Here is a 20120-nt window from a genome sequence, read left to right on the forward strand (position 1 = left end):
TTCATCTGATGGGTTTAAAGGGCATTGTGAAATGAGTTGTGTGCAGATGAGGCTTCCTGCTGAATCTTGTTTCTCTGACAAGTGCTTGTGGTGAGTATCTAGCTAGTAAGTCAGCAGCAAAACCTATGGATATGGGAGAAGCCCAGTCCTCACCTAAGTAATCATCTACGTTACTGAATTTTAACTACTGGCATGGAGATTTGCTTTGAAAAAGCGAAGAACAGAAAATGTTTCCTTTAGTTGTAAAAGCTTGATGTGATGGGCAGGCTTCTTTGCTATCCTAGAAGCATATTTCACTTAATTTTTCCTTTGAATTAATTTACCTGTCTCCATATTTAAATGACAAACTGCACAATCTTTTTTGAAGACAGCACTTGCACAGAGGCCTGATTACTTCATATGCATGACTGCTACTGTTGGATTTGTGCCATTTATTACAGTAGGTGATTGCCTCAGCAGCTTTCAACATTTCTTTCGTGTGTTATTTTTAAATGGCTTTGTCAAAGTGCCATCTGTCTGGACAGGTGAAAATGCATAGCTTATTGAAACAGATGGAAAATCGGATTAATGTTGCCCAGAACCATTCTTTGCTTGCTTGGATGTTCATAAGGTAATGTCCACTGGATTTGTAGTCTTTGCTTGGAAAGCAGAAGAGCAAAGTAAAGAGATATTTTTTTTTTTTATTATTAAAGAGCCTCTTGTTGTAGAGTTTTGAATCTGTAAGTGAGGCAAAATTACCTCTTTCAATGTTATTTTTTTGTTCTGCCAAACATTGAAATTAACTTTATTCATAATTGTGGGAACGACTTCTATTTGTATAAACCAGGTTATTAATAGTCAGAGATGTGCAGATTTCCCTTGGGTCTCAGGTCCCTGCTGTACTTCGTGTTCCTGATGTTCCTTAGATCTGACTGTTATTTTCTGTGGTTGTAAACTGTAAAATGATGAAACAACTGCTTGCGTCTGTTTGGGTGTCACTGTAAGTGAACATTACAATCTGTGTTTGCCAAGAACTTTGAAAGACTTTAAGAGATGCTGTATGAGTGTGTGTTACTGCTTTTAGAAAAGCCTCTGGCATCTGCTTAAAGTGAACTGTTGCAGGAAGTACTAAAGGGAACTCGGAGGGATTCTGATGCACAGACTTTTACCAACAAATGTTCCTGCTCATACTGCCTTTACCAAAATTGCCGTGTATGTCATTGCCATTTTCTGCTGGAGTTTGGTCACCTGCTGGAGACTTGCAAGTAGAGAGATTTTTGGAAGTCCTCTTGGGACCATCAAAAGATGATGCTTCTTGGCGTGGGAACAACATACTGGGAGTTGTATTTAGTAAATCTGTATGCTTTCAAGCTATTTATTTGAGAGTAGAAGAGTTAGTTCAGCTGGCCCTTACCTATACATTGGTCATTCTGGAGAAAATTCATATCCATCTCATCCTTTTAAAGGGTTGGGGTGACCTCTGTGTAAGTTGAGAAACATCGACCTTGTGACTTCAGGTGCTGGTTTCAGATGTCCCTATGTGTTGGCATTTGCGTCTAATGTCAGTGTTTGTTGGTATTGAGAACTGTTTATTATTAGGTTTATTCATTTTTATTCACTTCTGCCTGTCATCATTTTGCAGGTAGCTATGTTTCCAGGGTTTATTTTTAGATGGGTATATATATACATACATGCATATATAAAAAAAATGCCGTATAATTGAATCTGAAGCTTTTAAATACTTTTTCTGTTTATGTCTTTGATTAAGTAAGAAAACTGCCTAACTACAGCTTTCTCTAACATAGAAAGCAGTTAGTGTCTCTGCTGCAAACTGGCAAGCCTAATTTTTGTGCTCTGAAAACCGTGGAGAAACATCCTAGTTCACTTAAGGTCTCTGAATGTGTTCAACTTCCCTGTCATCTTCAGTTCGTTAACATGAAAATACTCTAATTTCATCAGTTAAATAGACAGCTGGTAATGCTGGTGATGAATTTTCCAGAGTAGGGGTTTTTTTTAATAGGACTATTCTAGCAATGTTTTGTTTCACAGAATTTATATAAGTGTAACTTATTTACAGATAGGCTCCTGACATCTTTGTTGTTAATAAATTAAAGAGAAAAAATTAAACCTTTTTAAAAACTATGGGTTCTTGTGCACCATTCTTGCTTTTCAGACTGTTTTCTGATGGCTTTGCAGTTTATTCTTATTATGCACTGCCTACAGAATACACTTGTCTGTTATGAGACTGACTATGTATGAAAGGCACATTTGCAGCTGAATTTTGTATCTTTGAGAATCAGCAATTACAGAAATCTTTAATGCATCGCTTTTCTGTTCTGCTTGCCTTGGGGACATTATCAGATGCTGTGAGACTTGAGACTGCTTACATCATTTTGTGTACATAGCTGTAGTGTTTTACTTCTCTGTGCCAGTGGTAATAAATACCACACAGTGAATGAAAATGGTTTTATTTGATTAAACCGGTGTACTTGCAACTGATGTGAATCTTTGGAGTGTGGCTTTGTTTTGGGAGCAGAAAGAAGTGTTCCTGTTCCAGCGTTTTCAGTGTTTGCTGCCCCAGTTGAGTCCCTCTCAACTTAAAACCAGGCAAAGTATTTTTAGTGCTCTGTGTGCTTGGACTAGACTGAAATAGCAACCTTCATGTTTTCACTCCTCTTCACAGACAAATAAGGACGTTCCGTCAGCATCTCCCCGCCCCCCCCCCCCCCCCCCCCCCCCCCCCCGAAGCAGTTTACACATGTGTGTGCACGCTGCACAACGTTCTCCTTCACATGCCTCCAGCTGGAGGTGGTGGTGGGATTTCCAAAATTTCTGTGGGTAGAAGAAAAGTTCCAAATCGAGCAGCTCAGGCCGAGTCAGAGGCAGAACTGTACTGCGCCAGAGGCTGTTGATACCTTCCCCTCCTGAGGTGGCAAAACACTTGGAACAAGGAGGATGGAAGATGAAAACGGTCATGCCTTTTCAGTGTCTGCTAGTCCTTTTAGTTTAGCAGCAATAAACTCTGTTTTAATACTGGAAGCAATATCCAGTATGGCATAAAACTTCTTCCTGTCAGATTAATTTCCCCCTTAAACTGCAAACTCACTCCCCCCGCCCTATTTCTAGAAGAGTTTGTGTAAATGCAGTTGTAGGGACGTATCGTTGTTTCCACAGTACAGGAAGCAGGGATGCGGTCACCTATTGTATGCCAGCATTATGTTTGAGATGCTGATTGCTGTAATGAGATGTGTTTTCCTGGGATTTCATAATTGGCTGTAAAACAGTGATTAAAAACCTGCCTGTAAGAAGTTGAATATAGAAAAAGAAATTGCTTAAGTCTTCTGAGGGTCTTGTTTGTCATCTTAATCTCGCATATCCATTTTTAAAATGAAACGTTCTCTCTGTGGTGCTGTATTTTAGGCTGTTCTTTTCCTAGTGATGCTCATAGAAACTCAATTAAAGTGTGGCAGTGAGAGGGAAGGAGCACGTATTATCCAGGTCTTTCTCTTACAGTTGGTGTATATTCTGTTTCCCATAAGCATTGCTTAATCCTCATTCAACTAGTATTACTATAGGAAGAATTTGCCTCGTTAACCACCATAAAACAGTGTTTGGTAAACTAGCTCTGAAGCAGTGTTTTGAGGTGTTATTACCTGGAACCAAGTCTCAGCCTTTATTGTTAATTAAGTTTTCTGAGGGGATGGGCAGGGATGACCAGGACTAAAAAGCAATACAATTAGGTACTTCCTTCTGTAATGCTCCTTTCCAAACTGTTCTGGGCACCTGGAACATACTGGACTCAGTTAACATTAATTAGCCACGAATCATGAAGCCCATTCTCCTCTTTCTGTCTTCTCAGTGCTTTCTGTGTTCTCCTGAGCATCTGCTCTAGCATACCATTAGGAAACACTGCTCCAGAGGACACTATGTGCATCGTCTCCAAAGACACTCATTATATATACACCAAATCTATGTAGTTGCAAAAAATTTCAGCATCCTGAAATGAGACATTCTGAGGGCAAATTTGTTAAGGCTTGTATTATGGCGATCATTGACTTCATAATCTAAAATAATACTTAGTGCTTCTTATTTTTGTAACTTCCTTTTTTTCTTTTGGCTTTCAGCTCAGATCGACTGATAGAAGAAACAATAAGGTAGGAATTAACTTAGTAATTTTCATTATTTTCTGTACAGTCAATACTTGAATTGTGTCTAAAGATATCAGTCATTTTATTTGTACAATAACTATTGTTAACAACTCGTAAGCAGTATTACAATGAAGTTGTGGTAGGTTTTGGGGGTGTTTTGCTGTACGATGTTGACATAATGGTGTTCCTTAAATATTTTATTCATCCTAGTTTAGAAAATTTGCATTTCTGTTGAAAGGTAAATAGCCCCTACAAAAACGGAGGGCATGATTGAGCAGAGTGACTCTTGGGTTGAGCTGTTGAGGGCTATTCCAGTAGCCAAGCTGTTTCCTCTCACAGTGACACTCTTCTACAACACAATTTTCTGTAATCCTTCAATGTATCAGCACCCTAGTGTGCAGCTGATACAGGTAAGGGCTTTTACCACAAGGCCTTGAGAGGTTGTTGCTGTTGTATAGTTATTTCTCTTTTGGGTTTTTTACATAGTTTGAATACTTGAGTGATACCTTTTCTAACTGATCCAGAAATTTTAGAACCGTAGCATCTTAAATCACTTCTATCATCTGTGCCCTTCCCTATCTTCCATTGAACTCTGGGATTTTGCAAACCAATAATTCAGAGTGCCCAGCTTAATGGTTTTAAATTTTAGATTATTGCTTTAAAAAAAAAGGGAGGGGAAGAAAGAAAGCAAGATAAGCTTTCAGATAATGCATGTACTGGCATAAGTGATCAAGAAGAGTAATTAGAGGTGCAGCAAGGCTCTATGTCCATTAAGGGCTGGCTAGCTTAAGTACACACAGTGGGCTCAGTATAATTAACATGCTGGAAGAATGTGTTAAACCACATTAATGTGCAGTGATGAACCAGAAGTGGTCAGTGCAATAATGTCTGAAAATGTGGATATAATCTGACTACAGCCTCATAAAGATACTTGCCAAACTTAGCACCATTATTGTGAATATTTGTTTTATTTTGGGTCCTAATCCTTTCCTGATTAAAACCCCTCTCCTTTATTGCCATGCTTGTAGACAGACTTTCCGTCTTGTTAAAATGCTCAACATTTGTTGAATGTCTCGCTTGCTGCCACTTCAGTAACTGGAGTATTAAACAGCATATGGTGATTTATTAAGCTTAATATCCTGCAAAACGACTTGTATTTTATCATTTGAGCGCTTCGCCTGGCCTCTTCATTATGTGTCGTCAGAAAGGCTGAAAGTATGTGTGTGATGAACCTCTGTGCCATCTGTGCAGGGAGCATAGCCGTGGTAAACTGGAGCTCAGAACAAGGCAGCTACCTGAGTACTCCCCCAGGTTCCTTTGTCCGTTTGGAGCCTACTCAGAAGTTCCGTGTTGTCATCAGTAGGTGTCCCAACTGGTTTACAACTACTTTGAGTTTCATTTGCATGAACTGCAGTCCTGTGGTTGACTGCAAGTTGACTATCTCTGCAAGTAGCTGCTTCTCATGCAGCAACCCCTAACCACATGGCTTGGGTCAGGGCTCCTCGGTGCTGTTTACGGGAAGTGTTCCTTCTGTTAATAAATGAACTTTTGATTTTTAAGAGGCTGGATTTCAGCACTCCTTGTTGCACCATTTATTATCTATAGTAAATGAGCTTCTTGTTGTAGTTGTTGCCAAAAATGTTCTACGTTTCTTTTTGTAGAAAAATAGCTTGTTTAATAACTACATTGAGCAGGAAATGTAATTTCATCTATATCATCTTCATTTAGTCCCAACTCTGAAACCAGGGTGAATTTTTTGTTGTACTCTTTTTCTTGTTACCAGATAGAAATTTACCCAACTTCCGATAATCAATGGCTTTATCTGTTGTTAACCAAGGAAAAGGGGGAATTGTGCAGGGAAAGCTGCCTGAACGCAGGTTCCTTTAGTGAACTGAGATGCAATCAGCGTATTCTGACTACTAGTACTGCCCTGTCTTCAAGGTTTACATCTGCTCTAGTTCATTACTCATTTGGATGTGATTCAGGAAATCAAGAAATCGCTTTTTATTTAGGGGTTGTTATTAAGCAGTGATTCTAAACACTGGAAAGCATTTCTCTGTGCATGCAGAGGCTTTTGGTGCCAAGCTGTGTAGTGGTGACCCCATTGCTGGGACTGTACAGTTAGCACTAATTCTGAAATCCTTGCTCTGACTTGCTGTAGAGAAGAGAACCGAAGAAGCGCAGAGCCTGACTCTTCCTGTGTGCGGTTCCTCCGTGGGCGCAAACATACGTGCAAGAGAATATATGGGCACCTAAGCTGAAATGATTTAGTAACTAAAGCGATGAGTAGGGCTGTCATTCCAGCTGTTTTGGTAGTACTAAACTTTTGATCAATTTTTAAATTAATTACATTACATAGGTTCTTTACTGCAGCATATTTCTTTCCAGAAATGAGTGGGATGTGATACTTGGTGCTGCAGTTCTTCTGGAACAGTGTTCATTTCTCTTGGCCAGATTTAAATAGAAGCATAGATTTTGCTTAATATGTTTGGTGTTCTCGAGTTTTCATTTTCAAACATTATCACTTTTCCAAAATAGCAAACTATTTATTTCTTGCTTTCCAACAACTTATATTTTTAGGTTGGCTCAGTTTGAATTTTTTTTATAGTCTTGTATGTACAGTGTGACAAGTTTTTAGGATTTTATTGTAATACTGTTTCTGAAGCCTGACGCGGGCTGGTTTGTCAGAGTTTTTATATTAATGGATTGGACTATTCCATTTCCACTCTGAAGCCAGACCAAACCCAGAGATTAATTTTTTTTATTGTCTCTTTATGCATTTGGGGCATTTTTTTAGGTAATAATTAGGATTTAATAAAAGGGAAACATTCACTTGCATTGAATTTTGACTTTACAGAACAGAATGAGTTAGATTTTGAGTCTTAGCTCTTTTCAAAAGAGCTTTGCCAGAGTGTCCAGACAAAATCACTTCCAGTTCTGGGAAAATGTTCCTTTTCTTTTCATCTCTGGTTTGATCAAAAGACACAACAGTCTTTAATTTGAAAGAGTGTGTGTGTGTACGTATGTGTATATACACACACGTGCGTATTTATAGATATGAATATATATCTAATATGTATATGCAAAGAATAAGTGATATAATCAGAAAAAGTTATCAATTTAAAACTAGAGCTTGCATTTCTATGCAGGGTCACAGAGTCCATTCCCTTAATCATAGACGTTGTCATGAATTTAAACGTGCAAGTATGATTCATAGAGTACAAAACGAAGCAGAAGTTCCAGTAATACATTACTTATTTGATTTTTAAAAACATGTCTTGTTCCTTTAGAGCTTTGTTTTAGTTCTGCATCAATGTAGATTTGACTGAGCTGTCTCAATGGATGAAGCAAGGAGTTGACTTTTTGGTATGTTTCGCTTGATAATATGCTCAATGTATGTGACTGCTATGTGGGGTGAAAACTCCTGACAGCTTAAACATTTGTCTAGGTAAAACACTTCCAAGCAGCATTAAAAGTGTATCTCTGTATGTTAGACTAGCTTGGCTGCGATAATGGCTGGAAGCGTTTATTATTCTGTACTTTTTCATGCCAGTGACAACTGAAAACTGTACAAATATCAGTTTTACTTCTGAAGAGAAATTGGGTTGCTTGCACGTCCACAGCACTAACTGAACATTCAAGGATAAACTTCATATGTAAGTGAAATTTTGAGGAAATATGGCTGCAAGCACAGGAATTTGAGATCCTCCTGCTGATTTGTGGAAAGGGTCTTTGTGGCTGTGACCTTGGGCTTACCTAGAAGAGATTTCTCCAGTAGTACCACGATCTTTAATGTTGTACTTCAGCAGTGCTTTAATAATAAATATAGAGAGCAGAATACCATCTGGTTTTAGAAACTTGGTTTACACCCAACTCTAGTAGTTCCAAGCCAGTGCAGCTTGGAATAGTTCATGCCCGTTTCCAAATGAAATGTTGCATCAGGGTCATCTTGATTCCAGGAAGAAGCTTTTAATCTTTTCTCGTAAATGTTGTGTAGAAGTTTCAGAACGTGAGAAAAAGGTATTCTTGATCTGGGGAGATTAGAGTGTCGAGTAACTAAATGGGGCCAATATTGTGAATGGGAAGAATATGATTAATTTTTCAGAAATTGTGTTTGTCAGTGAAGGAACGGCAACAGTAAGTCAGTGAGCATATGTTAGGGATGGGAATGAAACCAAAACTGTCTCATGAAGGATATGAGGAAGCTGCAATACTTGGACTGTACAAGACTAGGCTGTGGACTAGTCTCCAGGAGCTGCATATTTTCTGGTAGTTCTTAAATTCAGTAGTCTCATTTACAGATATAAAGGCTTAGGTAAACCAGCTCATGTTTTGAGTAATCAAATTATACATGAAGAACGGTGCTTTTTACTTGCATTTTGACTTGTTAATGGTAGCTAGAATCCAGTTAAGCTTTTGTTCATGGATATCACAATTACATTTCATTACCAGACCGCAGCTTATTAAAAATGGTAATTGCTACAAATTTTTTTTTTCTTCATGGCTCTTCAGAAAAACTACCCCATTCGAGTTAATTTTTTTCAAAATACTGGATAAAAGCAATGAAGACTGCTCCAGTCTTGTAATATGTAAACTTAAACAGTTACATATCCTGCCTTTTGATATGAAACAGACAGTTTCACTCATCAGCATTTAAAGCAGGAACCTTGTGTTCTGTAAGTCTGTAATAATTATTTCCAAAGGCATTTTGGAGGTGTCTCAGGAATGCTTTTTTCATTTCTGTAAATTAATGGATGCCTTAATGAGTCATTGGATGCATCTTATAAAAACATGTGGCTTAATTCAGGAGTGCTTTGAGAAATGCTGTATTAAGGCTTCATCTGGACAAGTATCAAGTCATTGTGGGGGTGTAAGATAAGAAGCTGTAGGTTACTGAGCAAGCTTTCCTGCGTACAGCTAGGAAATTGTATTTTTTTTCCAACTTGATTCCTAGTAATTCAAAACTTCCTGAGTGCTCTTCTCAATAGCAAGTGGAATGTTTTTGCAAGTTTGTTGCTTTCTACTTTAGAGGACTAAAATACTTGTGTGTTGAATTGTAAATGTATGTAATCTTTCAAATGCCCTATCTTCTCACGTGTGTTATGATTTGATGTACTTACTGTTCTGATTTTGTAGCCCCCTTTTCAGCCCCTGACGGTAACTGCTTTTTCTGTATGATGCACAGCTGTTCGTCCTCTGTTCAGAATTTCTGTTAGCATCTTCTCTTAGATGCTCACACCCTGTTGGTTAGGCAATGATTTGATTCTTCGTTTCCCCTCTCATCCAATTTTCACTTTCTTCTAATTCTAGTCCTGAAAAGGCTGCCCCATGTAATCAATTAATCAGTTGCATTTATGGGTTGGATGAGTTAGTATATCCACAGGAGCAAGCACACACAGTGTGCTGAGTGTCAGTCCTGCACGGTCTGAGAAGCTTTGCAGTCTTTCTTCTGTCATTTTGGCGAAACAAAGAGCAGTGGTTAACTGATTCTGACAACCCCTTTATAAACACCGAGGAGGAGACCGCGGGCCCTGTTGCTTCCAGTTAACCATGAGTTTCATTTTCAGTTTGTGCTGATTTGGCACTTGAAAAGTATAAAAGAGAAAATGCTAAATAGCCAGTCGTCAATAAAAAAATGCTTGGAAGTTTCTTATAGTTCTGCCCTGAAACTCCCATATTTTTTTTAATATAATACTTCAAAACTTAGTATTAAAATGTTAAATCTCTTCCTATAGAGTTGCTGCTTGAAAATGTCAGGGGCTTGCCTATATGTTGTCAACCTTATGTTCTGTTCATGACTGATAAACCTTCAATTTCTTAATGTATGTCCAAATTTATCAGAATGCTAATACAGCCTTAAAATAATATATTGATCTGCCCCGTCAATGCATGTTGTTCTATTTAAAAGAATTTGCTGTCTAGAGCTTTTGGAAGAGTATCTTCTATGACCTGAAAGCTATGAGAGCCATCGGCTGGCTCTTCTGTGTCTCACGTGTGTTTGTGTGATGAACGTATCTTGCTTTCCAAGGTATTTGCTACTGCTAAAACTGAATGGTACCACTTTAACAGCACTCGGGCTTTGGCTTGGTGATCTCTCAGATTTTATGGGCAAAACCAGAGCTGGAAAAGGCAGCCTCCATCTGAAAAGGTGGTAGCAGATATTTTCCTTTTTTTTTTTTTTTTTTTTTTTAATTTATTTTTCTTCAAGTTTGGCTGGCACATTGGAGGAAGGCTGAAGATACTGTATCGAGGGCTACTTGAGATGAAGTAGGCAGATATAATGGAAAGGAGCCCAAACAAACTCACGGCTCCAGAAATACTTTAGGGATCATTGATCGGGGCTGTTTTCTTCTTTAAGATGTTTGTGAGCTGTGGGACTGACCTTTCGCTGTATGTCCTGAAGGACAGTTGTTAGGCTTGGCTCTGCTGGGTTTTGCCATCTATTCTTGTGATACTGGCTGTAGTGACCTGGTAGAGAAGCTGGTGGTACATCCCATGATCCAGAGCTGCTGATTCCAAGTGTTGTTCTGTTCAGAAAGAAACTTGAAATAAAAGGTATGAAATGGTCTTTGTTATAAAAACATCAGAAATGCTAGTTCTGTGTTTAATAATTGTACAAATATAATTTGTGTGTGTGACTTTTCCTACCAGATTTACCTGGAAAGGTACACTAAGGTGGATAAAAGTGCTTTTTTTTTTTTTTTTTTTTATCACCTTCCAGTACTAAAATACCAGGTCAACCTCAGTACTTCAGTGCTAGTATCTGGACAAGTCATGTTTCAGCATTTTAACTGTTACTGAAAGATAAGCCTGAAGCCTTGAAACCCATCTGAATGCAGTACAGAACAGTGCTTGGGGATCAGATGTATTGAACAAGTGTGTTCAGAAAGTTCGGTAGGAAATATTAAGGCTTTATGCAAAATTTGATGTCCAGTTTATGCTGCAGAATTTGAGAATAATGTTGGGCTTGCAGTATGTGTTTTGGTACTTTGTTCCTGCCTCTCCTTAGAAATAATTCTCATGTTAGCTGTGATTTTTGTGTCAAATTTGTATGCAGACACTGAGTATGAGCAAGTGAAAATGCGCTTGAAAATTGGGATGTCTGTATTGGGTAATGGAAGCATTTTGCATTTTCCTCTCTGTTCTCCTCTGAAATTAGATTCAGTTTCCTTTTCTCAAATTTATATCCCTTGTGTTGTTCCACTTTTATTCTTCCAGAACATTTTCCCTCCATATTTAAGGCTCACAGACTTGTCCAAGAACTTGTTTTAATTGTTGTTACTCGTGTAGATACAGTCAACAATAATACAGGCGACGTCTTCTGAGTTATTATCCAGCCATGTTGTATTTGTGTCCTATTTTGTTTGTTTGTGACATGCATGCTAGTGAAAGAGAGTGGTATTTGTCATGCTGTTCCTTCTTAAGCACCACATCTCCGGAGCCTAAACTTTTATGTACCGTTTCCCTGGATGTAAATGAGTCTGTGCAGTTTGTCCTGACGAAGCTGTTGCATTCAAAATAGCTACATGACATACTACCTGGGACTACAAGCAGTAGCCTACCCTTTCATTTTCCATCCTGTAACTATTTTGTTTTATGAGCTGAAGAGGAACTTAAGGTGGAGAAAAATTTTTGTCCATTGAGTAGTTCTTTGAAATCTTAATTTAAATGTCTTACTTTTAAGAGCGCAGTTGCTTTTTTCCAACTTCCAGAATTTATTAAATTTGAAATGGGAAATTCTGGTTTATGTTCACCTGTATTGTGTTCTTGTATTTGGATGAAGCACATATAGCTGGACCATGTGTTAGTGAAGAAACAGAGTATGAAAACGTATATACTCATGGATGATATTCTTAATTAGGATGAAAACTCAAAAATGTATTTTGTCTGTGCTGCAATGGAAGCACCAGTTGATCTGATTTTGTTATACACCAGCTCCCTCAACTCCAGCTTATGGAAAACAGGTTGGGCTTGCTGGGAAGAGACGTTAATGCAGGAGAATCTAAGCTTTGCCTGCTACCTGGATTCAGGGGACAGTATTAATCTCGAGTCAGAGCAAGTAGATCCCAGCACTTCTTTGCAGTTAAATGCCTTTCAAAGACCTGGCGACTGCATGTCCCAGCTTGATTATCCAGGTACCTTCTGTGCGAAGCTCTCTGAGCTGTGTCGGGTCTCAAACTGCACTTACGTCTCCTCTCAACCAGCATGTTCGCTTTGCAGATTGATTTTTTAATTGTGAGTCAGCTCTTATTTGCTTAATACTTCTGTAGCCGTCATATCCTTATGGCAGACAAGAAATTTCATATGCTCTCTAGAGTGAAAGTAAGTATGGGACTTCTGTGATTAAACAAAGTTCTAAATCTAAAACTCGTGGCAGAAGAATACCTTTAGGTTTTCTTGTAATGTAGTACCGTTTTTTATTGGGGCTGGAGGAGATGCACCAGAACCCTGCCTGTTTCAAGAAATTGCAGTGTTTTCAATTGCTAATGGCTTATATAAAAAGATAAATCCTTTAAGTGTAAAGGATAGAGATTAATGGGGAAAATGTGGTTTCATTCATATTGCTTCACCTCATTCATTGTTCTCTAAAGAAGCGTTCCCTGCTTGCTTTCCTCTTGTTTCAACTGTAGATTATTCTTAGCACCAATAACTTGATCTACTCTTTTTCTTTCTCCAGCATTGCCATGGCAACTAAAGAAAATATGACTTCACAGAGAGGGATGTTGAAGTCAATACAAAGCAAGATGAATACCTTGGCTAGTATCCTTTCCTAAAAATTTGCGCTGTCATGCATAAGAAGAGGTATAGTAATTTCTCCACTCTGTCATTTGGGGATCAAAATGCTTTGTGATGTCAGTGGCTGTATAAGTGTAGTGGTATTGACATTAGTGACAAACAGACCATTTTTTTTACCAGTCTCACTTGACAATCTGACTTGAAGCATCTTAATGATGAATATGGTGAAAAAGTTGGTTTTACTCAAATTTGAATACTGCATATAAATTGGTGTAGCTTAATTTTCAGGTAGAGATCTGCAATGGCATTTTGTGGCCTTCCCTGCTGTATGTTTTCATAAAAGTATAATTTAATTTTACTTTTTGCTTTCAAGGCTGTCCAGAGCTAAAGCTTGGCACACATTGCTGCTTATTATGCTTTACAGCTAAGGGTATTCATGACCTGAGTATCCTCTTGTCTGTCACAGTCCCATAGACATTAAGATTTTGACCTGTTGGTTTCTCTTCATATTCTGTGCTTGTAGCTAAAGAATGTGCCAGGTTGTCAAGTCATGCATGTTTGTCGTTTTCCCCACTTATTCCTTCCTTTCTGTCATAAGGGCCCAACGAACAACATTAGCATCATTTGATTAGACAGATTTCATCCTGAAGAGATGGATCTTGGTAACCCATAAATTTCATTAGAGTTCTTAGCAACTGGCAAGAACAAAAAGAAATTCAATAAGCTTTGGCCTTAAAAGATTCTTGGTTCCAAAGACATGAAGCTCTGAAACTTATTATCTTGTTGGCAGTTGTAATTTGTACATTAAAAGGTAGATTTACATCTTTATGATTTTACAGTAGTTGTTCTTCTTTATGTGCTATACTTGAAGAGTGCGTAGTCACACAACGTGCAAGATTTTCTCAGTCAAATGCCTTTGCCAGTAACAGAATTCCATTAAATAAATTCCACAGATGTTTTATATAACTGCCCCATTTATTTTTTGTTCATTCTCATTTAAACAAAAATATTATAAGTAAGCCTCGCATATTGGAGATTAAAGCATATCAAGTACTGGTAGTTTAGGTGATCAGGTGATGAATTCCATGTAAATGCGAACTAAGCTTTTCTGTTCTCTCTTTGCTCTGATTGTCTATGATTAGTGAAGTACGGTTGTAATTCTGCTAACGATCAGTCAGGTGGTTTTTTACTGCATCTGCTTTTTCCACCTTGGGAGTGCTTGTACATTTCTTGCACTATTGGGATTTCCACATACCGACTTTGGGGCTGGTTAGTGAAGATCCTGTTTGCTGACATGACCTTGACTCAGACTCCTTAAAGATCGGTTTCCAGCAGTGAACAGCCTGATTCAAAGGATCAACCTTCGGAAACGACGAGATTCCCTCATCTTGGGTGGCGTTATTGGCATCTGTACCATCTTACTGCTGCTATATGCTTTTCATTGATGGTTGTTCCCCCATGGACTCTGCCAAACTCATCGCCACCATCCCTCCCCTCCCCCAGTCAAGGCAAAGTGAGTGGGGGAAGCGACAGACTTCAAACAGCCTGCTCCTCCTGGCTGGGAGTGTCAGCATGATGCCTGGAGCTTATGACGGTAGACTGCGACACTGGTTTTGGGTTGAAGCTGCAGTCTTTCTCCTTCCCTGCCATACATCTTCCTTCAGTTAAATTTTTGTGGGATTGGTTTGTCTTTAATTCCCTTTCTCACTGCAAGGTAAGTAAATATGGGATGCTTACCAGAACTGGTAGAACAGTTTCTGTACTCAGCAGTGCTGGGGAGGTCTGGTGTTGGTTGGTAAGTGGAAAAAGACTGTTACGCTTGCCTAGGGGTGGAAACTCGGCAGGAAGCCTGTTTCTCCTGTAGGCCAAGCACAGTACTGAACACTTTCACCCTGTGAGAAGAATATTGCAGCTTTAAGCCAGGTTGCTTTACTACTAAATACATGTTCTGTAATTCTTTTTAACTCATGGTTGAGATACTAGTTATTTCTGCATAATTTGTGCTGTGAAAACTGTGCTTCACATAAATTCCTCGAAGTAAAAAAAAAAAAAAAAAAAAAAAGAGAGAAAAAAAGAGGGTTGTTCAAGTTCACTATTTGCACAGAATATGAATAAACTACCCACTGAGGCAGATCTGTAAGGTTTCTTGTGGCTTTAAAGGGACTAACAAGTCCCCCTTTGTAAAAAGGGAGCAGTGTCCTAGCAGCTGTTTACTATAGTGTTCAGTCATCTGAAAAGTGACCAAACATGAGTTCACCTAAAAGTACTCTTTTGGGTGTAAATACTTTGATTTTGGCTGGCATTGTCAAGGTCTTTATAAAGACTTGATAAGCAGTTTGAAACGTCTATATTGTAATTTAGATAAAGTTATTCTAATAGCATTAATATTTTTACACTCTGAGTAGGATAAAATCTAAACTGTCAATTGGAAATGAAAATTACGGTGGTTATACCTGAGACAACTGTATCTGTGTGCAAAACTTTTGGACGTAACTCCTCATAGTAAAGATTTGAATGTATGAATAGTGAAACAAGTATTATTTACCCTTGTCTGGGGGAAAGATTTATTTTATTTTTTTTTGTCCAGACATGCAACACGAATCCTGTTGCGTTTGCGTCTCTAAAGAAAGCTGATGTCAGGAATGGCTTTGATATTGCAGATTCACAAATTATAGATTTTTCCACTCTTTCAACAGCTCTTTTCCATCTGTCTTATCATAACCCAATAAATTCAGACTGAGGCACTGAAATATCTTTCTAAGAACTTGATTAACTCTTTTTCACAGTCGATTTACAGTGCTCCTAACAGATGTCATGTATGCCATTGCCCACAAATGTCAAAGAGTCTCCAGGTTCTCTTCTGAAACAGAGTTTAGCAGGATGGACGCAATTTTTTACTGCTTTTTATAGTGTCTGTGAAGTATCTGTTGGAGGGAGTAGAGACTTGTGCCTGTGTAGTGTGCAAAACCACACTGTTGCGCCTAAAATGTTCGTATGGATTTGAAGGCTTATTTGCAGACTAATAACTTTGTGCTAAAAAGTCGACAAAGACTTCTACAGTCATCTTGTCGCTGGGATTAGAAAAGCATTGGGAATTAATATGTGTAAAACCATGGGGCTTGTATTTTAAATAAAGGGTGATTATTTGGTTGATTTGGGAATGTTCCTGGTTTGAAATGAAGCCTTTATTAAAGGGGTTTATGCAAAACCTTGATGGGTAAAGGAGGTTTATTAATGAATCTGTGTGTAGGGAGATCAAACCTCTTCTCCTCAATGCTTTTTCTTTGATTCCTCCACCACCCTAAGGGACCCTGATCAGCAGTCGTGCTTCTGTTTAGGATTTGTAGGATTTGATTGCTATATGGTTGACAATATAAGATCTGCAGTATCGTAAATAAATTCATTTATTTAATCTTATAACAAGTCTTTTTACTGGACTTAATGGATTATTTGGTGCATATATTTAATCTTATTGTGTGAAAAAGCTGCTATGAAAAATATGTAGATTATAATAAATATGTAAACATAATTGATTTTTTCATGTTATGGAAATGTTATGGAGGAACTGATATATTTTAGTATAAAATAATGGAAATATGCTGAATTATCTCTTGATAAAGCTTTATTGGAAATGGTTTCAGTATTGGCAACCCCTCCACGCTTTTTGTTTGTGTTGGTTTTGAGACAGAGTTTTGTGTTGAAAAATACATTTAATTAACCTTGTAGTTTCCCCTTCATCATCATCTTGTGGTCCTCTAGCAATGCGAGCAGGTGTTCTGCTTTGCTCTCCCAAGCGGTGCGCTTGCGTCTCGCCAAGGGGAATCCTGAGTGCCTCTAATAACGTGGACCTGTAGCTGGAGCAATGGGCTGTAAAACGAAAACAGTGGATTGTAGTATTCAATCTCGAATCCCAAAATATAGGTTTGTGTGTCTCCTTTTGCTAAATATGTTCTCTGTGATTTTCATTCTGTGTGGTTCCTCTAGGGGAAAAAAAATGTGGTTAAAGAATTCTCATTTCTGCAATTCCTGGCAAAGTTTCAGTTTCGTAACACAACCAAATAGAATTGTGCTAAGATAATTATTGCGAAGCCGTTGAAATGAGAAAATCCATAGTATTTCTACAGGCCACATTTCCCACACACACGCTCTTTAAATTTCTACTTTATTCTTGCTAGTACACAAGCACCTACTTTAAACCTGTCCAACAACCTCTTGGCCAGGCGTTAGAACATAAGGGATTGGATTGATAACTGTTGATGCCACGCTTCACATGGATGCAAATATTTTTATCCTCGCTCTTTAGGCTATTTTTTTGTACACGTTTATCTGATCTTGGAGCACTGGTTGCTAGGGCAGGGGAATGGCATTCGGGCAACACCTGGTATTGCCTGTTGATCACTCGTGAGCTGTTCCCGGCGCTCCGTGGGAGTGTGCCGGAGCAAGGGTGGAGGCAGGGCTTTGCTGTCCTGGGTGTCTCTGGGACCAAGCAGTGTGGTGCTTCTGGTAATACGAGAGTTTGCCCTTCCTGGGAAGGCACATTTTCTTCTTAACCAATACTGATTTCAGGAACTTTTGCATGTCCAAGTGTAGAAATTCCTCTGGATTCATTACACTGAATAATCAACTAGAATTTTTCATATGTAGTTTTAGAACTCCTTGGAACATTCTTATGATTACTGTGAGAAGAAACAGTCAGTTCCTCACCGAATGTTGAAAACAAAAAAGCAAAAGTAGGTTTTTAGGTGACGTGAAAGTTTCAGATAAATTCTCAACGGCTTGTCCCCCAGGGCTGTGCCCTCTGAGAGGCCGTGTTCCCCAAAACTGCTGCGTGGGGAGCAAAGTCTGGTTCCCCCTTCTGATGGTGTAACTCAGTCGGGACTGTTTTAGCACCCCAAACGTAGCAGCCTGTTTCCCAAGATCACTTGATGCATAACCTTTTCCTATTTTGACGTTTTTCCCCCCCCCAAAAAAAGCTTTTATTTGAAACAGGAAGGAGAGGTAACAACTCTATCACTTCTGAAGGCGAAAATAATTCCAAAACTCTTTATAATAGTGTGGGATTGTGGAGCCCTTCAGAGCAGTGGTCCCGTTGAGCAGTGTGCAGTGCAGGAGACTACGACGAAAGGCACGCTGACACAAAACTGAGCCATATTCTAGCTGACATTTGCAAGTCCTGTTGGTGCCGTGTGTTTCTCCTGTCACCTGGATATTTGAGCCTGGTGGTGATGCTTTCAGTTCTGAATATGTAAGTTGCTGTTGGTCTGTCTACCACTGAGGGAGGGAAGCAGTTTAAATAAATACTCAAGAAAAAAACAACCAAAACCCTTTCTCACAAAATATTCCAGTCCAGACCCTTGTAAACAACTTTCTGATTGCACTTTCTGATTTTTTTGCTTTTCATATAGCTTCTTGAAACTTATTTTATTGTAACTGTAATTATTTTTGTTCTCACCTATTGTGCATTCTCTGTATGTATTGAAAAAGCTTTGATATGTAATTTAATAATAAATTAGAATTCTAAGCAAGGTGCTTGATTCTTTACCTACCTAAACTTCAGGGAAGATGGCAGAGAAGGTTCATCTCTCCAGTTTGGGGTCGCCACTGAACGTACGAATTAGAGTCTTCTCCATTTTTGTGCCAGGCATCAGATGTGATGGAGCATTTCCTGACCCAAAATGCTTGGTTTGGCAGGGTGTGTTCCTTCTCCCCTTCTGCCTCAAGCATCTGCATTGGAAGGGTCTGAATACAGTCATGGCTTTTTTCTTGCTGTTCTTTGACAGGTGGAAGAAGGATGGTTTTCCTTGGAGGTAAGCTTTAAAAAGTTTTCTATGTATCCATAGTATAAAACATTTAATTCCCAAATGCACACTAAAACTGATGCTGATTTGAAGAGCCTTCTCAGCAGAAGGTGCCTCCCTTGTTTTTTAATACAGTTCTCACTAGTTTGGTAGCTTTTTGTCCCCCCCGCTTCTCCAATCACAGCACAAGCACCAAAAATAAGCTGATACTTTGAACACGGTACAAGCAATTGTAAAACTCCAAAGTCCTGTTGTATCCTGTAATTTTCTAGCACCACTGTGGTCTGGAGCACCTCCATCCTCAGATGCTCAAACCAGGTGGCGTCGTGCCTGAAGGACCCATCTCTACCTGGTGGTTTTGCAGTTGGTGCTAAATCTTTCAGTGCTGCTGGAGTTTATTTTCTCAAACAAGAAAATCTGCCTGGCACCGTGATCCTGGTTTATCTGCGTAAGGCTCGGAGTGAAGAGCGGTGGTTCTCTTCGTTTCAGAGCTGTCATGCTGTGCCAGTAATGCTGCTTTAGAGTAGAGAGACTTCTGTATCCTTAATGTGCCTACTAAATATTCAGGAATGACCATATGCTTTCTCAAGGGAAGGCTTTGACTGTATGTTTCAAGCTGGAGGAGAAACTTCAAAAACTTTTGAAAATGGAAAGGCGATTCTGGTTTCAGACAGTGGGAAGTGCAGTTAGTTTTTCCAGTTGTGGCGCTGGTAGTAAGTGGTGCATAAAATTCCATCTTCATTTGGATTAGAAAATAAATTATTAATGGAGCTGAATCCTTTTCTCCAGCTCCCTGTACAGTCAATAATTTATAGTGGCACAGGCGTAAGATATATATTTTTAACCGTCCGCCTCCCAGAACACTCTTGTTCATATTGAAAACTGCTGTCCTTCCTGACTGGCTCGGGCACAGTGGGTGTTCGTGCATTATGGATGAGCCGTGCTCTGCTCCTTCAGTCCTGGTGCAATTCCACGAGCAGATTTCCTGCTGAAAGGGGGCTGAGCGCTCCATTAGACCTTCATATGGAGAGACAGGAGTGTCTTTGTTTCCTCCGTTTCACTGAACGAGGGAGGTGTACTGCTGTGTGAACTTGGGGGTTGACTGTGTTAATAGAAAATCTCTAGGTTTACAGTAGCTGTTCACATTTTCTGCATGCCAGCCCGCTCTCTGAAGTGGGGGTCTTCGGGTGGAAAAGCACTGTGTAAGAGCTTGTGCCTTAGCGTCTGCGCGGTGCTCATTAAACACTCGGAGCCTGCTGCTGCCTTCATCTTCCCCCTTCTCTGCAAGCTGTTTGAGACCGTTACAAACGTGTGTGCTGCCGCTCATCCCTCGCTTAATCTTCCCCTGGCGTTGCAGCCCTCCTTGCTCTTTGTTCTTAATGGGACCCTGAGGCTTTGCTAACCCAGTTTTGCTAGCGCCGCTAGTAAAGCCGGAGAAGTCTGCCCGTAATCAAAGCCC

General features: G+C 39.2%; 1 protein-coding gene across 3 annotated transcripts in view; it reads left to right on the forward strand.

The window, feature by feature from the left end:
* GOSR1 (golgi SNAP receptor complex member 1) overlaps positions 1-16016 on the forward strand; it is a 31563-nt gene extending 15547 nt beyond the window's left edge. For 2 of the 3 annotated variants that reach the window (XM_055795669.1, XM_055795670.1), the window contains exons 7-9: positions 4104-4133; positions 12805-12887; positions 14184-16016. In XM_055795669.1, coding sequence (XP_055651644.1) covers positions 4104-4133; positions 12805-12887; positions 14184-14308 — 238 coding nt within the window. In that variant the 3' untranslated portion in view covers positions 14309-16016. The remainder of the gene's footprint in view (positions 1-4103; positions 4134-12804; positions 12888-14183) is intronic. The other variant, XM_055795672.1, reaches the window with a different exon arrangement.
* Positions 16017-20120: the final 4104 nt, after the last annotated feature.

This window comes from Falco peregrinus, chromosome 2 (assembly GCF_023634155.1).
Source record: "Falco peregrinus isolate bFalPer1 chromosome 2, bFalPer1.pri, whole genome shotgun sequence".
NCBI classification, from domain to species: Eukaryota; Metazoa; Chordata; class Aves; order Falconiformes; family Falconidae; genus Falco; species Falco peregrinus.